The sequence below is a fragment of the Anguilla anguilla genome, chromosome 11 (assembly GCF_013347855.1).
Source record: "Anguilla anguilla isolate fAngAng1 chromosome 11, fAngAng1.pri, whole genome shotgun sequence".
Taxonomy (NCBI): Eukaryota; Metazoa; Chordata; class Actinopteri; order Anguilliformes; family Anguillidae; genus Anguilla; species Anguilla anguilla.
Window position 1 is genome coordinate 28,714,865 of NC_049211.1, and position 21,658 is coordinate 28,736,522.

The window sequence follows — 21,658 nt, forward strand, 5'->3', positions numbered from 1 at the left end:
AATACCATAACCTGCCTGCAGTAGTAGAAAGGTGGGGGTGCTAGGAGGTGAGAGTGGGAGTGGAACCAAGATGCAGGCTCAGGGTGTGAGTCTTCAGACAGCCCAGGAGGTTGGCCAGCGGCTGTACGTCCCGACCCCCATCGCATGTCGAGAGAACGCCGCTCGTTCAGCACGCATCCTTAGCAACAGCGGCTCCACAATCTGGAATGAGAAGTAACCCACCGCCTCTCAACCGAACGACACGAAACAATTCAAAGATAACGACGCGCCACAGGGCTACCACCGAGCTTCCGGGAGACCCAGGCGAAGAAAACGCACCGCAACGAATACGTTCTGAGACATGATTTTATTACCACAGCTTACGTTCAGAGTTCAGCCTGAAAATAAAACCTGGAACATGTTTCAGATCGAAAAAAAAAAAAAAAAAAAAACGAGAACAAAGCAGTAGTTATTACAAAAAAAGGAATACAATGATGTTGATGATGAATAACGAAAATAACAAAACAACAAAAAAAAAGACAAAAAGTGAATACATGTACAGGAAACAGAAAGCTGGCGAGCCCGGGCGGCACACGGAGGCCCGGGGTGTTCCGTGTGGGCGCTCCGAGCCCAGAGACGCGGCACGGCGGGACCTGATCTGGGACTGAGCCGCGGGACAGCGTAGCGCCAGACTCGTACATTCTAGAGAAACTTACAGTCGCTTAACTCAGGAGGGGCCGTTTGTAGTTCTCTCTCAAACAAACTAAATGCTGATTGGCTACTGTACTGAATGACCCCCTCCCATTTTTTATCTTTTTTTTTTACTGTAAAAAAAAAAAAAAAAAAACAGGTGTGACTGTAGGTTTTCTTTCTTTGTTAAAAAAATGATGGCGCTAGCCCGGCCAATCGCGTCCCGCTGTGCGGACTTGCCACTCCCACGTTTCTCCCCGACGCTGGTGTTTGGTTTAAGTTGGGTTTTTTTTCTCTTCTTCTTTTTTTATTTTTTGGTGGGTCTCGCTCTCTCGGACCCCGGCCCTGAATGGCAGCACGGGCCTGGCTCTGCTAAGGTCAGTTAAGAGCAAAGCTGCGTTCCTATTGCTGGCGAAAGGGGGAGGGGAGGGGGGAGGGTGGTGGTGGCGGTGCCCGCCCCCCGCCCCAGCCCCCACCCCGCGGGGGGGTCGTCCGAGCTGAGCTGGCGTCGTTGTGCGTTAGCGCGGCCTTCCCCTGTCCCGGGCCCTTCGCCCGTCTCTGAATGGCATTCGTCCAGGATATCGTCCATTCTTTCCTTTCCACTTTGTTTCAAAGCAAGAGAAGCGTTTTCGAGAAACTCGTCCTCTGATACAGCATCGATAAGAGGTCTCCATCTCCGAACGCGTTTCCCCCCCCCCCTCCCTCTTTCAAACTAGAACGCGTTTGAGAATCTGAGTTTCAAAAAACAAAAAAAAACAAACAAACGAACAAAAAAAACCTATCTGGTGCTAGGAAACCAAAGATGGCTTGAAGACAAAAAGATGGCAAGCCACAGCATTTAAGCAACTGAAAATTTGGAACTAAAATACAATCATTCAAGTTTTTTTTTTTTTTTTTTTGAAAATTTGATGGAACAGCTAAAAAATGAAAAGAAAAAAAAGACCAAGTGCATGTGCAATATCTCCCAGCTGGAACAGACAGCGGGGGCTTCTACAGACGCGCGGGAATACTGTTGGGATTCTGCCCCCTCGCAGGCCGTCCGCGAAACGGACATTTTAGCGTGCAAATGAAACGTTCGAGGGGAGAGAACGAAAAAGGGACAGATGATGAGAAAGTATGAAGCGATGCACCCAGGGAGATGAGGCCCCCCCCCCCACCCCACACCCGCCTCCCTGCCCCACAAGGGAACATGCAGAAATCAAAGACTTAGGTACAGCCCTGATGCACTTTTCACCATTTGACTTGTGCGCCCCCTGGTGGGCCTCCGAGGCCAAGACTCTGCCAGCCGCCCCCCCCTCCCCGGCCCCAGCTTATTCCCTGGTAGGATTCAGCCCCCGCTTCAGGAAAAGCACGGAGACAAAAAAGAAAATAAATTAAAAATAATAAGTTTGGTTTGCTTGTCTTTTTCAAAGTATATCCTGCAGGCTCACAGATGGTCCCGGCTGTACATACCCCTTCTAAACCCCCCCTCCCCCCTTCCCCCCATGCCCCTGCCAAACGGGGGTGGGCAGGGGGGAATGGACTAGGGAGAAACACATTTTAAAAATAAAAAATAAAAAGGAAAAAAAGCTCGATAAGCAGAAAATATTTGGAAAGTCTGACATCAAAGTATGGAAGAATGCTTTTCAGTAACAGTGGCAAAGTGATACACTGACTGTGTGTCTGGGTAAAAATTATCAAATGGCAAGATATATTCGCACACGCACACACATATATGTGTGTATATATATATATACACACACACATATATATGTATACATATATTACATATTATATATATATGTACATATACATACACCGATATATATACATATATATACACACACACACAGACGTACACATACCCATGTGTACGCATGGGTATGAGTATACATACATAAAAACGTACACACATCCACGCACAAGCACACTTAAGTTTTCCTTAGGTGATGGAGGAAATGGTCTGAATGAATGCCAGTTTTATTGTTGGGTTGTGACACCTGATATTGAGGCCCTGAGCTGAGAAGGGGACAGTTTGTGGGGTGGGGGTGGGGTGGGGGGAATGCCAGTGGGGGAACTCCACTCTCCCCAGTTTGCATTTTATAAAGAGGAATGGGAGTCGAGCACCAGACAGCGCCCCCTCTCTCGCTTCCAGCTGCTGCGCATGGGGGGGGGGGGGGGGGGGGGGGGGGGGAGCTCTGACCTTTCCAAAATGGGCGGAGCCTGGCTGCCCCCCCACCCTTCCCCCCCCCCGTGGTTACGCGTGGGTAGGGAACGAGAGCGAGAGAGAGTGAGAGTAGGAGAGAGAGAGAGAGAGAGAGGAGGAATGAGAGAGAGAGAGAGTAGGAGAGAGAGAGAGAGAGAGGAGGAATGAGAGCGAGAGAGAGAGCAGGAGAGGGGGGAGAGATGTGGATCAGTGGAAACAGGCGCGGTAACAGACGTAGGCGCTCAGGGCCAGAGCGGTGCACAGGCACACGTTGGCCAGCAGGGGTGTCCACGCCCCCCCGTTTGGGTTCTCCACCTCCTCCTTGGTCGGCTCCGCCTGTCCCTCGGCCCTCTGGTCAGCGTGTCCGTCCGAGGGCTCGGTGGGAGTGGGAGTGGCCACGCCGTCAGGCCCCGCCCTCCTGCGCAGCCCTGGCTCCGGTGGGAAACTGCAAGCGTGCGGGAAAACAAATCAGTCAAAACACCTCAGAGGCAAATGGACACGCCCCATTTGCACACTGTGGGCGGGGCTTTGCCTCCGTTCCGCAGGCGCGTGATCAGTTCGGCATGACTCAGTGCCAGGTGCCGTCTAAACTGCAGGCAAACGACGAGCAAGGATTGGCTGAACGGCCTGTGCTCTTCCATAGGCATTCTTATGTTATTACTTCAAAAAAAAAAAATGAAGGCAGCAGCTGAATTTTGGACAAATGAGTAACCCTGACGACAATCGCCATGACAACATGCCACAAGGCTGCATGACTCTCCACATCAAAGCAGGCCAAGTGACTAACTCGTGTGGCCTTGGGAAAAAAAGGAGTTTCCTCCGTTGAGTAAATTCAGAGTGTTCAAAAACATGGGAAATGATAAAACACATTCCATCTGAGTGCTGTTGTGCATAATCTGTAGGGCTGTCACTTTTTCCCAAAATGACATTCGAACGAACTCCAATTAAGACAGAATTTGTTCGATTTAATTTTAGCGAAGGTTTTTTAATTGAACTTTTTTGTGCAATTTAAATGTTATATAACTGGTCTCATTTTTATAATGTGGGCATTTCCCATGGTTTTTAACAAAGGTTATCTTGCCCCTGTACAGCATTTTAAAATAATGCAGCATTGTCCACAGTAGTAAGTAATCTAACAGAATTGCATGTGTGTATGTGAGTGTGCGTGTGTGTGTGTATGTGAGTGTGCGTGTGTGTGTGTGTATGTGAGTGTGTATGTGTGAGTGTGCCTGTGTGTGTGTATGCGAGTGTGTGTGTGTGTGAGTGTGAGTGTGCGTGTGTGTGTGTATGTGAGTGTGCGTGTGTGTGTGTGTGAGTGTGTGAGTGTGCGTGTGTGTGTGTGTGAGTGTGTGTGTGTGTATGTGTGTGTGAGTGTGCGTGTGTGTGTGTGTGTGAGTGTGCGTGTGTGTGTGTATGTGTGTGTGTGTGTGAGTGTGAGTGTGTGTGTGTGTGTGTATGCGAGTGTGTGTGTGTGTGCGTGTGTGTGTGTGTATGTGAGTGTGCGTGTGCGCGTACATTCCTGTTACCTGTGAGTACGGATGTCGTTGTGCGACCTCTCGATGACCTCCTCGGGGGTGTCCTCTCCTGCGAAGAACGCACGGGGCTTCTCCGTGCCATTGTGGGGGTCTTTGAGGGGCCGAGGGGGAGGCGGAGTGAACTCTGGGGGGATGTCCTCCTCATTTGAGAGCTCCTTCCATGACTCCTTCACAGAAACAGAGAACAAGAGTTTTAGACGCCGAGAGTGGGTGACAGAGTGGGCTCCGAACAGACACCTAACCAATGGGAGGAGCCATTAGATGTTCACAAACATGAACCAATTTTTGATTAGTTCGAAAAAAAGCAGTGATTCACAGCTTACTGTAGATTCATCCAATATGGAGTTCAAACACCTCTTCTGTGTCCACAAAAGCCTTGCATACAACGCAATAATAAAGATTGCCTTGTATGCGTAATAATTCATTTCTAATTAAACTTCATAACATTTTTTTTTTCCTGACAGCAACAGCTCATTGGTGATCAAATCAGTAACAGTTCATTGGTGGAGAAAAAGAACAGCCCAAATTTGAAAAGTAGTGGACACTCAATTGGAGTGGGTGAGCTGACTGAAGGCACAATGGAGAAACATACATTACACACTGGAATGGCGATTCAAAACTAATGTATGACCGAGCTACTGTAAATGAAAAGCTATTGTTTCTGTAAATAACTCGCATTCACAACCCAGAAAGGCTTCCAGGGTTTTAACACTAATGTCAAATAGCAGTGATCTGGCTGGCGGTCAATGCAATTCAAATTATATAACTTTGGGAAATTAATTTAAATGCAATTAATGCACTGAAAGACACTACGTTCTGGTGCTGGTGGTTCATTTCATGAACAGAATTTTCTAGGTATTTTACACTACTTGGAAAGGCTTGGTCTTTAAGCAAATCCTCTTCCACTACAAAGACCTGTGACCTGCAGGTTTAAGTTTGGGCGTTCCAGCCAAGAGGAAAACACAAACAATAGCGACAGAACACACTTGTACGTTTAAAAAAGGAACAAAAAACCCAAGTAAGTAACATGTGAGAACAGGCCATTCAGCCTAACTTGGTATGTCACTTTACTGACTGTCCAAAGAGTTCCCAGCACCGTGTCAAGCCTGGTCTTGAATGCCCTTTAAATGACTTTCTGTTCGGTTTTGTATTTCCCTGTTGTCACAAGTGACATACGTATTGCCATGGCAACACATTGTGCTGGGCTGAGAAAAGAAGGGGTGGGCTCCAAGCTTATGAGACAATAGTAAAATGAATGTAATATTTTTGACAGCAGTGCTTTACAACAACATTCCATTTGTGTTCCATTCATGCACCATTTCCACTTCTGAATGCAGTATCAATAAAAACATTTTTCCCACTGTGCAGCAAGTTATACTGGTACACTGGCAGAAAGCACCACAGCCAATCACTGAGTCTGAGGGCACACACGTTTACTACACATTTACATAGAAGCATTTAAAAAAATGTGTTTCTACTGATGGCATCAAACCTACAACCTGTGCAGATGCAGCCCCCCTCTCATAATGCATTTTCTGGAGGACAGGATCAAGCCAAAGACAATAGATGTGTGACAAGAACTGCCACTCTTAAGACTCCCCATTCTTAACTGGATGCTCCATCTGACCGAGCCATTGGGAATGATTGGGGCTCGTCAGAACGGCAGGCCTGCTGGTTTTCTCCCCGATAGGGCCTCACCTGCAAGGATGCGTCTCCCATAATGCACTTGGCCCCTTCGATGACGGCGAGGTAGGAGAAGCGGAGCTGGTCGGCGGTCTGGATGAGGCCCATGCGGTACCGGCGCATCTCCAGCAGGACGTCCCGGATCTGCACGGACGTGGGGTCCCCCCGGAGGGCCATCTGAGGAGAGCCACACCACAGCGCAAGCTGAGCATTCGGGCGCGGCCTGTCCCGATGGCTCAGTCTATAAATGCAGATCCTCGCTTCTGGAAGCCGAGCCCTGTGACCTGGGCCCGCGGCTCCTGCTCCCGGTGTGTAAGGTGGCTTTAAAACATGTTCTCACTCTCTTTGAAACACTGTTATGAGCTTCATACCCCCACACATGGCTCTGCCTGGAGAACAAATTTGCCTGAATGACCCATAATGTCCACCGTTCTGGATTTCTGCAATTTAGCATTTTTTGAAAAACACTTATAATGCTTCATCTCCTGCAAAAATTGATAGGTTTGCACAAAATTTGGTATATGCCATTAGACCAAGTTTCATCACAATTACATATAGAATTATGATACATTAAAATCTGGATGAATAAACAGCCATGTTCAACCAAGGAAGCATGTACAATTTGGCGCTGCTCGATCAATAGGTGGTGCTGTTGGAGGGGAAAATATAAAAATGGCCATATCTCATGAACCAAATGTCCAAATAACTTGACATTTTGTATGCAGTACATTGGTCACAGGTCCAGACTGATGCTACACGAACCTTCTAAAAACATGGCTGCCATCAGCCAATCATCAGCCAGAATGTTCTGAAAAACACAAAAAAATCTTCTTCTCATGAACTGTACATCCAGTTATTAGATTTGGGGGGAACCATCTTTGTAATAGTCCCTAACGAAATTGTGAAGCAATAGTTGATGCATCAAAAAATAGCTCAATGGCAAGCCAATCAAATTTATTATTTACCACAAACTTCGAGCTTGTTTCTATGCACAATGCTCTACTACAGCACCACCACTGTAACCTTTGCCATTGTTAGGCATTTAACATGAATTGCTAGTAAAGATTCAGCAGTTAAAACAGGCCGCATGTACAAATGTAACCTGTGCAAGAGACCTTGGAAAACAGAAGACGTAAATACGCATGCACAAGCTTCCTTGCCTCAAAGTCCTACACTCACCAGCAGGAGGCAGGTGTCGACGAGGCAGAAGGTTCCGGAGCGGCCGATGCCCGCGCTGCAGTGCACCACCACCGGGCCCTGGTCCGAGTTCAGGCACCCAGACTCCCGCACCTTGAACAGGAAGTTGAGGAATGAGGCGGGGGACTCGGGCACCCCAAAGTCTGGCCAGGTGGTGTAGTGGAAATGAAGGATCTCCCGTGTTTCCTGAGTCTGTAAAACGGAGAGAGAGAGGGGAAGGGGGCAGGGGACGGTGGAGTGAAACAGTCTCTAAACCCGCTAGCTCCAACGCGTGAGCCACAACTAAACGCCCCAGGCCACCAATTAAACTAACCTCAATGTGCTGCCAATGACATTGAGGACATTCACCTTGATGCTCAAAACAGTAGTACTTACAATACTACTGCTGGTTTTCATTGTTTGACCCCAGGTCAGTGGAATCTGGCCAATCAGTGACATTAATCGATGAATCAATCAACTATCGGGTAGAAAAATAAAAGGAGGGCAGCTGATCCTGTTAAGATACAGCTCCAGCCAGGCCCCACAGTCTGATAACGAACCCGAACACTGCCAGCGCCAACTGTGGGGCAGTGTAATTGATGGTAGGCGGCAGGCCCATGAAGGGATTCGATCGGCCCGGGATGACCGTGTTTCAATCGCTCACCGCCAACCACCACAGGTTAATCTGACACCCAGTATGTTTGGTAATGCTACACATGAAGAGATTTCCTCAGACTGGCATCTGACCAGCTCCATGTGTGGACTAAAGGAGCAGCGGCTTAACGTTTCACGTCTCCATAAAGCACGTGTGCTTGCCTGCACTAAGAGTGAAATAAGAGCGGACGTAGCAGCAATGGGCACAACCGGCTGCAAAAGTTGAGAGAAAAAAAAACCTACCAGAAAAAAGGAGCAAAACAGCAATGGATTTGAGAATCCCCGATACAGTACAAACAAACATACAAACAAAAAGAAGCAAACCCTCAGGGGAAAACAAAAAGTAAACAAAAACTACATAAATAACACAAAAAGCAAACAAACAAAACGAAAGCAAACATGAAAAGGACGTAAATCACTCTGCGAGTCGTCTGACCTCTGCCAAGCCCTACTGGCTGCCCGGGAGACGGCCGTGTGGGAACATCGCTCAGCGGCACTCGCCCGAGCGAGCGAGCTCAGCGAGACTTGGCCAAGGCTGCGCGTTTCGTCCGTTTTGTTTAAAAACACGCGTTCCTTTCACTACCCGGCTCAGCCCAGTGCTATAAATACCCCCGCTGAGGGCAGTTTGATACGTTCTACTCGCATCTGGGGACAGACAAAACCAACCGCAGAGTTCAACAGGAAAATGACCCAACCAGGGCTTTAAGAGCACTCTCAGGAGAGCTCAAAGACTGCTGAGAAGCTCAAAAACACAGTTTAGAGCAAGTCGCAGAAGTTGCTGATACTATCTTTGCGTCTCGTAATATCCGCATACTAGTAGTATTTGCCTATTCTTGTAAGCAGCAGCCATACAATTACTGCAAGGGTTTCGACTTTCTGTTGTCTTGTTCCTGCTAACAAATGAACATGCAGTTGACAGCAACCAGTGAAAACACTGCATGTAAACTGCATTGTGGCGCTGTAGAGGTAAGTTGTAGTGAAAGCCAATAATTATAAAAAGTATTAAATATACTGATATATGACATGAACCTGGCTGTCACTGACTTCTCCGGTGCAATGGGTGGTATCCAGATTTCCCTTCCATACCTATCCTGAAAAATACCCAGATATACAGTGCACCGAGTTATTACATTTACTAATAAATCTGTGCTTACCAGAAGGGCTGGGTGAACACTTACGTGTACCTAATCTCACCACAGGGTGGCACTGCATTTATGACTCCCATTGTATCTGGGCTACAAGAGAACACCAAAGAAGCTCCCCTGTATTAGCCACTTGTTAATCCATGAATAAAGTTGTTATTTTTAAAATGCGAAAATAAATAAATACTAAAAGGTCATCAAAATTTAAATCAGAGGTTTCTTGAATAGCCACATGCACAATGTGTTTACCACACAATTACATGGCAACAGAAAGATGCAGTTATTGAAGACATGCATAGTTATACCAATTGTTCACAATTCATTGCATTACACACAATGATATTGTAAACACTTCACTTGTTTCACTTTCAGGCCTGCTACTATAACTGAATAAATAACTTGCTACTACAGTCGGATGGCCTGTATGAAAGGTCATGTTACACAGTGGGGCAAATACTGGTAATTCCACACTTACTGTGAGTGGAAACATACGTTCATCTACATGAATCGGACACACCCTGTATTGAGCACCATTTCCATAAAAATGTGCGGTTTTGGCAGAGAAATCGTGAAAGTATCTAATGCAGATCATACAATTTCCATATGCATGAGCCAGAGAGCACACTGTGTTGCCATTTCCTTTGTAGTGCTTTCCACCCACTGCAGGTGCTTTGTGAAAGGCATGTGACTTTCCTCTGGTACTGCAGATGGTTTACCGGGTGCGAAAGCATCGCCGTGCTTTTGCGAAGTCCCCCCCAGTGTGCGACATCATGTTGAGTCAACACAGAAAAACCCTTCAGAGTGCAGGTACTCCTAAACAATGCAATTCAACATCACAAAGCGATGAACCAATAATTTCCACGCAGGTTCAGTCACTCTCACTTGGTACAGAAGACGATTGTGGTTTTAAAAGAAAAAATCAAAAAAAAAAAACCAGCAAACAGTGTTTACAAATCAGAGACCGCCCTCACGGAAACACTGGGGTAACTTGTGACTCATTCCTTAAAAATGGGCTTGTATTCTCAAAGCGTCTTGGAGGGATCATCTTGGATCAGCATCTGCATTCCGGCTCATAACAGGTACATTTATTATATCGACAGAGAAAAGCTGATCCTAGATCAGTGCTCCAACTCGACATTCTTTACAAACATGGGCCCGGATATATGGTCTTGTTCTTTATCAAGGGATGCTTTATCAAAAGTGCAGTATGTAAGTTTGGAGAAATGAGCATGAGAGCTAGATGTTGGGGGGAAAAAAACAAAAAATAAATAAATTCCTACCACCTCCCACCCTCTCCCCTAAGCTCAGGTAGGGAATAGGGATGGTGATTTTCACCAGATCGAGTGATCGCATTATGTAAATATAAATCAATTCCTAGCATGGGGATGAATCTATTTATAGAACGCAACCACTCATTGTTTAGAAAATACATGCACACACAACAAAGCCAATCAGTAACCAAGTGTTTCCATAATAATAAAGTCTGAATGCTTAGGCTGTTGTGTCAAATAAATTCAGTGTGAAATATGATACAAAGATTTTTATTCTTTACTCACAACTGCCCCAAAAAAACCAACATACGACCACTAGTGTATATGTAATGTTCCTGCAGGTTATATTCCTGCTCAACATTAAGATAGTGCTAAGACTGCTTTGCCTAGAGAGCAAAGTTAGTCAGCATCTAAGTGGATAACAGCAAACGCATCACATTGTCAAGTTCTATTGCAAACACCAGTACTTCCCATTAATTTTCCAAAACCTTCTAAAAAGAATTTCATTAAAATGTCCCAGATTCAAAAGTTGTTTTAAAATCAATAACTTTTCAAGAATTTTCAGACCTGTAGAGATGTGTGGAGGCAACAGTACATACTGTATCTGAGATCACAAAGCAACACATTCAACATGCCCAATTATGGTCAAAATGGACAGCTCCATGGAAGAAACAACCAGATTAAAATTATACTTTTCACAGTTTTACTACAGAACTACATCTCCCAGCAAGCACTGAGAAAGCCAAGTGCACAGCCTGGTATAAACCAACAGATTTTCCCAGCTCTCCATGGACTAGACAACCAGGTGAAATTTTTTTTTTTTTTTACAGACTTCAGAGCTTTCTTGCAGAACTACATATCCCTACAATCACTGGAAACGCCCAGCCCACAGCAAAGGTCTCTTACCGACAGATTCTCCAGCTCCAGCTGACGTACAGTGTAGTAGGATTTCACGTCTTCCGAGATCAAGGTCAGTTTGAAGTTGGTGTCCTTGAAGACAGCCTCCCGTTCCTCACGAGGGGGCCAGTACTGAGCACACTTCACCTGCGAATGACAGGACACCGTCAGAAGACTACCACTTCCTGCCAGGAGCATCAGAGCACAACCACTTCCTGCAAGTAGTCCGTTACGTTCATGAACTGTGGAGAATTTTCAAATCACATTTTAACCAATAGGTCTTTTCATTCTGGATTGTGGGAAATATCAACAATAATCACTGTGTCACAGCAAGTTAATTAACCAGGTCTCACAGAGTACCGAATCATTTTGCCTTGAAATGCATACTGCTAAATCTTCTGGCAAACAAGTTCCAGCATGGCCACATTTCCGTAACTACGATTAACTTCTTGGAGCATTCAGGAGAAACAGCAATCTTAAATTACGCTGTTCCAAAAATACCTGTTCCTCAATTGAACCTTTCCTTGGCTTGCAGGTCAGACGCCATGTGAAACAGGACAGCGATTTGCAAGGTGGACATAAAATTTGAAGCATGAAAATATTTTGTATCTGTAATGGCACACACTTCAGTGACCAATGACTTGATATCACAATAAATGAACAAAAAAGAGCTTCCCAATTTGTGTGAACAGCACACTGGTAATGCAAGACTTGATAGTAAGTTGCATCAAGCTACTGAAAAAACAAGAAAGATGGATGCATTTCTGAGTGACATTTACACAACACAAGTAAATGTCAAAAATAAGGTGAACTTGAACTTGACATCAACTTGACTAATTCTACTCTCCTAGACCACAGGCGGTGGGGCCAAAGCTTGCAGAAACCGCAACTTAACGAATCACTATACTGTTGTCGTACCAACAGCGACAGAAAGAGACTGGCTTCGTTCCAGTCTCTTATCCACCAGCCAATTAGCATCTCAGATATACCTCCCTTTCAGTTAATTAAGCAATACAGAGCAAAGTAAGATTCAAAGACTGAGGAACTGCTTAGACAGGGAGAGAAGGCAAATGGCCCATAGGCCTAACTGTTCATGATGTAGGCCTAGGTGTTAAATCAAGGCACCTAAAGCTGTCTGCGACCAAAATCTCAGGTATGCAGTATACAGTAGGGCCATCAAAAAATACTCAAATATCCCTCAAGTTTGAACTTACATTTGAGAATTTTCATCTTTGTTTTAGGTCCTGCATTTTGCAATTACAAAATGTTCCAGGCACCGAATCACGTTCATGAATGCAACTGCATTTTCTACCGTGTGCTGCGGGTAGATTGTCTAATGTAATTTCCCCTGACATATCACCAAAAGAAAACAAACTGGCTAACGTTAGCAACGGTCCACACGGCTGGGATACCAACAACAACACAGGAGCTCATCACACCAGTTTGCAGGTGAGAAGGCATCTGGAAACTTTTTGGCCTCTTGGCCGTTGCTGGTGACATCAAGGGAGCGGCAAAAGTAATGCGCAGACAGGTTAGCAGGCCTATTTGCCGCTGTGTCCTATGCACCTATCAGCCTATTCTTCGTTGTATCGTGGGCCAATAATGTCGCTCGCGGTGACTTGAACGGTGTTGATCATATTGAAGTTTTGGACAATGCTGATATGCTCTTATGGGCTATTGTGCCATGCTGCATTGTGCTTAACAGATGCAGAGCATGGTGAATTACATCACTGAAAAAATATGCTTTATTTGTTGTGTTCATTTGTTTAAACTGTTAGTTGAGATAACTGTACAACTGTATGAACACTATGAATTGTAGACATACTACTACATAATGAGTAACTAAAAAACATTATATTTCAAACAATGTTGCCAATGTCCTATTGTGTTATACTACAGACTAGAGGGAGTGTTATTGCATAGTATTATGCATATTGTGCCAGACAATATACATATTAATGCAAATTACATTCAAATATATTCAAATACATACCAATTTTAGAAGGTTAAATTCAAACTCAATTTCATGCCAACATTCCAATGTTGACAGCCCTAGTATACAGTAGAAGTCAGTACACAGTACAACCACTGAGATACAAACTTCAGACTTGCAAGCTTACTGGTCAAACAAACGAAGTATGAAACAAAGTAGCAGATGCAGTTGCACCTTATCGATATCAAGCTCTTTAAACTGAAAAGTCACACTTTCCATTGAAAACTTTAAAATTTGACAAAGGGGTATGTCTTAGCAGTATTACTAGAGAGGTAAATTGACAGTGTTTGATATGAAGAAGGCCAGAACACAACCAAAAGAGCACAAAGAGAATGAGTCACTGAATAGAAGATTTATCATTCCAGTGTTTCGCAGACCTATTCAGCCTTGGGGGCTCAATTCACGTGTCACCAAGACTAATAGGTAAAATAAACAAAACATATATTGGCAGGAAGAATCTGCTTTAATCTGGTTTAATGCTCAAAAGAAAATTCAACAGTGACCTGAAGTTAAGAATCAATAGCATGAGTATTACAGAGAAGAAGTGCGCAAAATAACAGATCCAGAATCAGCATGTTCCATTTAGCCAAACTTAGAACTTGCATGAGAGCTACTTATCATAGATGTGCCACGGTGATGTCAGCATAGGACGAGGAAGCGACTGTCGTTGATTTGGAAACGGGACGTGGGTACTCACAGAGCCCTTCTCGATGACACGGTTCAGCATGACCACTCCGTGCGTCCTCTGTTCCCACACCATCTCCCAGAAGTGACCGCAAGTGTTCGGCAATGGACCCTGCAAGGGGTTGGGGGGTGGGAGGGGGAGTTGGGGGGGTGTACCCAATCACAGCCCAGTCAGATCAGCACCAGCACGTGCAGAATTTCATGTGTGTACATGCGTGTGCCAGGGGTCTGCAACCCTACTTCTAGAGAGCCGCAGGTTCTGCTGGTTTTTCTTGTTACTCGGTAATTAAGAGATTTATTAAAGCTGTTGATTACACAGTTAAGTCACGGCACCTGGCTTTTCGGGTCTCGGTAGGGCACAGATTTTATTAAGAATAAAAAACAGCTGTCCAGGCCCAACCATGGGAAAGCCCTGGCATACATGAACACTCAATGTTGAGACTCAACACACTCAACACTGAGACTCCACTCCTGCGCAGAGCGTGAACGTCAGGACTGGCAGAAAGACGAGTACATCCTTACAGAACGGCAGCTATGCAAGAACAGCTTTAGAGAAGGGACGCTGGACTAGTTTGAGGACCCCTCTCACACATTATTCAGCACGCCAATTCAGTTCAATTTTATGATTTGTGTCTGAAGCAGCAGTGCTGTGGATACTAAAATTCAGCAAAACTTACCTCGTTGTCCAAAACGCTTCCATATAAATATAACTATTTGTAAAGTGCTTCAAAAACTACAACGGTTACATAAAAACTGCAGCGGCCTTTTCTAAAACGCTCATTAAGAGGTTTGTTTCTACATGAGTGGAAAGAGTACGCAATACACCCCAGCTCCAGTTGACCCGAGGTATTTGGCTTCTTGCGACACTATGTTAAACAGCAGCGTCTCAACCTCTTCCAAGCAGCAGGTCCAGACGGGCTCTTAGTGCGCGCCGGGACGGAGGGATCGGCGAGCAGCTGCCAAGGCGCGCGGGGGGGAGAGGACTGAGAGAGCGCTGACGTACGGATTCCTCGGCACCGGTGCATGCTGGGAGACGCCCGAAAACGAACTTGGCTGCGGCCTCGCGGAAAAAACCGAACAGGCGAGCGGCAGCCGGGAGGCAGGCGGTTTGAGGCCGCCGTCAAAATCTGCCGGCGTTCACGCGTACCGCTAAAGCCGCGCTCGGGTGCCGATTTCCTTCATCAACGGCAGAGAATTACGAATAACAGCTGGGCATAAATAAAAAACCAAATCTGTACTTTCACCATGGAATAAAAAGTGCGACGGCAAAATAATAAATACTGTCTGCAGAGAACCAAAGAAAGCACTGCTGTTATTACAGCGGTGAGTGTAACAAAATGGCAAAAGTGTTTCTCTATTATTCTACACATTCACAGTTATTAAACATTACTTAATGTTCTAATGAGGGGTACCTTATAAATATTTACAGCTGAACCATTAACCTTGATGACATTCACACCTTGACAGCAAGTGCGATAATTGCTTCAGTGTAAGTGAAACCAAATCTTTCTTATCTAAATAATCTCCCCCTTGCCGTCAGAGTGATTCACGGCAGTGTGGAGGAACAGATAGTTCTTGCTCAAGACGTGTAAACAGATACCTGGGCCGTGCCACATCCAGGCCAAGCGCAAGCCTGCCTCCCCGGCCTGAAACATCTGAGTGCTCCACCGCGCCTGATCCTGGCTGCACTTCAGCTGCACTGAGGCTGAGGCTAAGGCTAAGGCTGAGGCTGAGGCTGAGGCTGAGGCTGAGGCTGAGGCTGAGGCTAAAGCTAAGGCTGAAACGAAGGCTGAGGCTAATGCTAAGGCTAATGCTGAGGCTAAGGAGACCCACCTGAGTGAGGATGTAGCTTCGTTGCGCCTCTTCCACTGAGATCAAGCTGGCGTTGATGTAGTCGTTTGTTCCTAGCTGCAGCCGGATTCTGCTGTGGTCAACTGAAGGGGAGAAATCTGCGTGAAAACTTCAGCCACCCCCCGGGAGACCGAGGGCCGCGACGCAGCCCCCGCGCGCCCGTCTGCGCGCCTGAGCCGAGCCCCGCGGCAGCTCTGCAAAAGCTGCACCGAGGCGGCCGATGCACGGATCAAACGCCCACGACATGCCAACGGCCAGCACTGAAAGAGTTAACCTCTTTATTTTTACTAAGAGGAAACCACAGCCATGCTACTCTTTCAAGTTGCCATGACGAGAGATAGAGAGAAAGAAAAAGAAACCGAGAAAGCGAGAGAGAAAGAGGCTGAAGCCCATGCCTAAGTTTCATCCATTCTTTTCAAGTGATGTTCCCTGGCCCTATTGTAAAAATATGATTTAAGTTGAAGAGATTTCACCTAGTCAGAAACTGGCTTCAAGCCCATAAACTGGGCATTTTTCAATCCTCACTCTTTAATATCATGTATCAAACTCACACCAGTATGCATCTAAGCTAACTGGTAGCTGACTCTGGTCCCAGGCAGCTGCAGGGTGTGCTGATTCTTGTTACTCAACACCTATTTGGTCAGTTGGTTTCACAGTTGAAGCCTGGCTTCTCACATCATCTGGTCTAAAATTACTTGTTGATTTTGAGGTGAAAATAAAGGCCAACAGGCCCTGCAGCTCCCCAGAGAGATACATCTGCTCTGTGAGCTGACAGAGAGAGAGAGAGAGAGAGAGACTCACATGGGCTCACGTCTCTGTAGCGGTTCCTTGTTTTGTTTTCGGGTAATTTGGCATATTTGCAGGGGAGCTCGCTGGACTGCTGACGAATTTCCTGGAGGGGGACAAGAAAAAGAAATGCCACGGGTTAAAAATTTGGAACTTGACTCTCTTGCACTTTCTAGCAAGACCTGACAACTTAATAGATGACTTAATAAAATGTGAAGTAGCCGAATTAACAGAATGCTCATGTCATCGCCTGATGCAGATGAATATTTAGTAAAGTGGTCCCTCCAAGCTACAACACCACCGCTCCAAGCTGTGGTTGAATCTGCAACCGTGGGTTACAGGCACAGTTATCCAACTGCCCCCCTGCTGCCTCGAATTCTCCAGTAATCATGAACGTAAACAAGCAGAATACAGCGTCTCCAGAGAACCGGGAACCTCAAGAGAAGACTCCACTTTTCTGAAAACACATGCTCACAAACCCCCAATTCCTCCCAAACCATCAGTCTACACCAGTGATCTCAAACCTTAGCCCTGGAGACCCACAGCGTCTCTGGGTTTTCAAGGTTTCGCTTTCATCAGCAGGAAAATCGGGCCTGGGAAAAGAGGCGTGTGCACTCACTAGCCAATCAATTACTTAAATTAAGTGCTTCAGTACTGAAAGATACCACAATCATTAGACACTACATCCCTCCAGGACTGGAGTTTAACCTGTTGGCTCTGCAGCCTGCCAAAAATACAGTTTGAGATTTCGGGCCTATATTGTCCGTTATTTCATCCTAATAGAGGAAGCAACACGTATTAGAAGCAACTAATTTAAATAAGTAGCAGAACTGAACTGTAACTTTTACATAATATGTCACTGACACTGACTGTACTCATAGGTTTGGCTATGAGCAGCTCTTTGGCTATTCATAGTAAGTAGAGTTTAGTTCCTCAGAAAGGTAGCTTGTGGTGCACTTTTACCTTGTCTAACATTTTCCCCACAGCTGCCAAGCATTGTAGGAGCCGTTCATTTCAGTGATGACTTTCTGCTTTGAAAGACATTTATTTCTGCATTATTCCAGGAGGAAAATAGCTCTGTCGGCGAGTTCTGCATTTGTGCACATGACAAAGTGACCAAAAAGCTTCATTTTCTCAGGCAAGAGTTCGTCAATACACTAAAATGTGACGGGGCATCTCCCTTTCCTGTAACTTTGAAAACAGGAACTGCCTAAAGCATACTAAGGACAACGTGATGGTCCAATGGTTGTGACTGAATGTTGTGCTGGGGGGGGGGATGGGCCATGCCATGAGGTGGGGCGTTGCCATGGTTCTCCTTGACCTGACAGTGTGCATTTTCACTTGTATAAGAGGTTTCCTTCCAGTTCCAAATCAAACGTGATTGGCGGGCGTATATTTGCAAAGGGCTATTTTAAATGCTACCTGGGGTCCAGCTTTTAAAGCCGGGAGGTACGGGTCAAGCCCTGCGCCCCATTTTCGGCTGCTTTTGTGCTGCTGTTGTTGACAGGACCTCGGCCGCACTGTCACCCTACCTGATCTGTCAACAAAAATGCATTTTTTTTAAATCAACAAAAAAAATGCTACCATGGCCGAGAACAATGGTTGCCTCCAAAAAAGATGGAGAAATGAAGAGTGTGTGATCTTACCACAAACATTGTTGACTGAACCAAACCGAGCACTGATTCAGCTTATGAAACCTGAACTGCAAAGTATTCAGCCCTTTTGTGAGTAGTCATGCACATATCCCTTAAATGGAGAATTTCTGCAGAGCAGATGTCATCTGTTAAAAGAAACAGCAACCCAAGGCGGAGAGCCTGAAAACAGAACTAGAACAGGGCCCGAGCTTCGGAGATGTACACGGATGTGCATGTAGGTGCGTGATTCTTGGAAACGTTATCGAAAAAAGCCGTTAATTGACAGTCTTACGACAGGTAAACCCTTTCCCTCCTCCCTGACCTGAAAAACACACACACACCTCATAGTAAAGCTCTTCATGGGTCCAAAACCTCACACCAAACTACACTCAAACACCTTTAGCCAAACCCAATGAACAAATACCCAGCTCCCATACCTGTGACTATTGCGACTGGTTCCTTGGTGTGCGCTACCCACTAGCTACCCTCATAATTCAGAGAGGCTGTGTCTGAAACAGCAAAAATGCTGCCTTTGAAGGCAGTATTCCAAGGTAGGAAGCCAGTGAGGCACGTCTCATTTGAAAGCTGGCACAAAATGATACCTGCTAAGGTGCCTTCATTCGGATGATTCTGAAGGCAGTATGGGATGTATCCTTCGCCAGGTAGGATATCCCATAGGTCTTTGTGATTACCGCAGGCATATTCCGTTAATAGCGGTGGCTGAAAACAGCAACAGGGCTCGTTTACAAGCGTATAGTGAACTCAATAATTTGTTTTAATTATATTTTTTTTAATTAATTATATTTTATATTTCTGGGGTTCCGTTAGGATGCTACCTTTGAAGGGAGCTAACTTCTAAGGATGTAGGCTGCCTTCTGTTTGAGATACAGGTAGTGTGTGATAGTGAGATTGTGACTGAATGAGTGAGAGGGGGTTAGAGAGTGAGAAAGAGAGTGATTGAGTAGAGTAGAGGAGTGATAAAGTGAGTGAGTGATTGAGTGAACAAACACAGGCAATAGCACAAAGTGTTTGGATCTCTCAGGTAGTGTGTACATATTTGACACTTGAAGCAACCAGTGTGCACCTGACTCGGAGCCAAACCCACCTGGGGATTCAGAATGGGTACCTGGGTTGTGGTGGACTTGTGGACACCACTAAATTGCACTTGAAGCTGGACAACACCATCCATTCTCCTGCCAGTGGCCTTGCCTGGTTGCTCCACACACGACCAGAAAACTCACTCTCCCCTTCCTCACCTCGAACAGCTCTCCTCTGTTCTCTTCACAATCCAGGCCAAGGAAGGGCACCTATGACTATTCTCTAAAAACTGTACCTTTCGCAGAATTATCATCAGTAGCACTGGACTATAAAAAACTGTTTTCAGGTTTTCATAACAAAATCAACCAGCGCTCAATAGAGCCTTTAGTATTGATGTTGCGATTAACTGTGAGACACACACACATCTGTCCCACTCACACAGACACTTTTAAAAGGCCAATATATGAATCCATGGTCTATGCCAAAAAAACCTGCTCCTCTCCTTATTCTTAAATAAAACAAACCAATATAAATTTTAAGGCCATACAGATCCTCTGGACTCAAGGTATGACAATGACCTTTTACTCTGGAGACCATTTTAACACCTGAGTTCCACTCCAACACACCCCTCAAACCATCACTTCTTCAGATGAAAGCCCTGACTGTCAGCTGCTGCTGCACGGAACATTAATTAAATATTAATTAACGTTAGTTCATTTTTACATAAAATACACATGGCTCAGTAACTTCACATTCGACATAAGTACTTCAGTTTTTTTCTATGTAAAAAAACAGAACCATATTACCAACTTGTTGAATTAGCTAGGCCATTTCACATTAAACTACTGCAAATATTTCACCACTTAGTTGGCTAGCTAACATGCTGTATTATTGTTCCATGTTCAGCTGAACATTTTGAAAGCAACTAGCTAGTCTATAGTCTATATTAAAATGTCCTGTTATTTGTGTAAATAAATAAATAAATAAATAAAGAAATAAATAAAGAAATAAATAAATAAATAAAAAACGTTCATTCGCAGCTGTCAAGCAAAACTAGTATTGTGTATATCATATTTTCTTTCTGAATTCAATGACGTTGTCTCAGCTTTAGTCTATGGAATGAACTAAAGGAAATGGTCCGCGTTCACGTTAGACTACGAGGCTAAGTTTGAACATTTAACCGATTCAGATGGTACGAAAAAACGACAGTCAAGTAGAGGGCCACACAGGTTCCGTCAACCAACATTTCCCCTTTTTGGTAGCGAGGTAAGGACTGCATATTAGCTAGTGCATGAACCGAAAAGGCAAAAGCGGGCTTTTCAAATAATTAGCTAAGTTAGCTAACAACAGCACTAAAGTTACAACACACGCCAAGCACACCGGTTTAGGTGGCTAGATAGGCTAGCATGGCAATTATCAATAACGTGAAGCTAGGTAGATATAACGTTAGACTAGACTAGGTCTATCTGTGCTGTGGATCGTGTACTAACCGCTAGCGAGCTCACTCGTTCTAATGTTGCCTGGTACACTCAATATTTGATAGTTAGCTTGCTATGGAGCTAACCACTGGCTAGCTAATCAATTCCCTTATTGTTATTATGATCCTAAATGGCAACGTGATTAACAGATCGCTATCTTGATAGCTAAACAGAAAATTAGCGACTGTGATTTCATACCTAGTCAAATATGCTGTTCCGTATACTGTTATGAACCAAGTGGAAACCGACATACCCTGATTCATATCCTACCCGTCACAGTCAAAGGATGGTCAGTTAGACTAGCTCTCTTGCTGAGATCCTACCTTTTATTTTCTTGTATAAACCTGATAGCGTATCATCGCGTTTACAGGCTAGCTAGTTACGTCGTTTACCTGTCATTGTGACTCCGTGTGTTTGTAAGCTAGCTGCTAACAGTTTATTCCGGTTAGCTAGCTTCGCACTGAATGGAGATTCATTCAGCCATCTAGCGAACAATAATCACAGCAATGAAATCATCTTGCCTCAATTAGGCATCTGAAAAACCTGTAACCAGTCTTCAGAACGCTGGCTAACAACCGACAGCAAAAGCCATTATCGTACTCATATCACTACCTTATTTTTGCCCAACACCTACCTGGTAAATGGCGTTCCAACTCCCAAGTTCATCGATTTCCCGAAACTCGGCTTCCATTGCCGTGTTTATGCAGCCCCGTCTTCCAACTCCCTATTGGAAGCTAAATTAAGCGTGATTAATTTTAAACTATGTGTCCGGATAAATATTTTACAACCGCTCTCTATATGTCAGCATATAAATTTAATGTTACTGTTGTTCCCTGGCCTGTTCTTACCGGAAACACGCCGCTTGCTCCTCCCGCACTACGACTATCCCTCCGCGACTGCAACACCCGCCCTGTTTTGTACATTCCTGCCAATAACAGTCATGAAAGTGTGAAAGGGACAACCAAGTAGCCTATCAGCGAGC

At 45.0% G+C, this 21,658-nt stretch overlaps 1 protein-coding gene across 1 annotated transcript; it reads right to left on the reverse strand.

Moving 5' to 3' along the window:
* Window positions 1-816: 816 nt before the first annotated feature.
* ptpn1 (protein tyrosine phosphatase non-receptor type 1) lies at window positions 817-21,551 on the reverse strand. The gene is made up of 9 exons (XM_035383197.1): window positions 21,311-21,551; window positions 16,542-16,632; window positions 15,723-15,823; window positions 13,903-14,001; window positions 11,222-11,359; window positions 7,252-7,461; window positions 6,088-6,249; window positions 4,381-4,556; window positions 817-3,299 (listed from the first exon to the last, which is right to left on the reverse strand). The coding sequence occupies exons 1-9, from the start codon at window positions 21,365-21,367 to the stop codon at window positions 3,062-3,064; spliced, it is 1,272 nt and encodes a 423-aa protein (XP_035239088.1). The 5' UTR covers window positions 21,368-21,551; the 3' UTR covers window positions 817-3,061.
* Between the last annotated feature and the right edge of the window lie 107 nt (window positions 21,552-21,658).

Bases quoted from the DNA above. Each gene is read 5' to 3' on its own strand.
- ptpn1 (XM_035383197.1), bottom strand. From the start codon at position 21,367: ATGGAAGCCGAGTTTCGGGAAATCGATGAACTTGGGAGTTGGAACGCC. The intron at 16,633-21,310 runs GTAGGTGTTGGG...GTCCCCCTCCAG, and splicing joins GTTGGAACGCCATTTACCAG to GAAATTCGTCAGCAGTCCAG. The intron at 4,557-6,087 runs GTGAGGCCCTAT...GTTTCTGTGAAG, and splicing joins TGGGAGACGCATCCTTGCAG to GAGTCATGGAAGGAGCTCTC.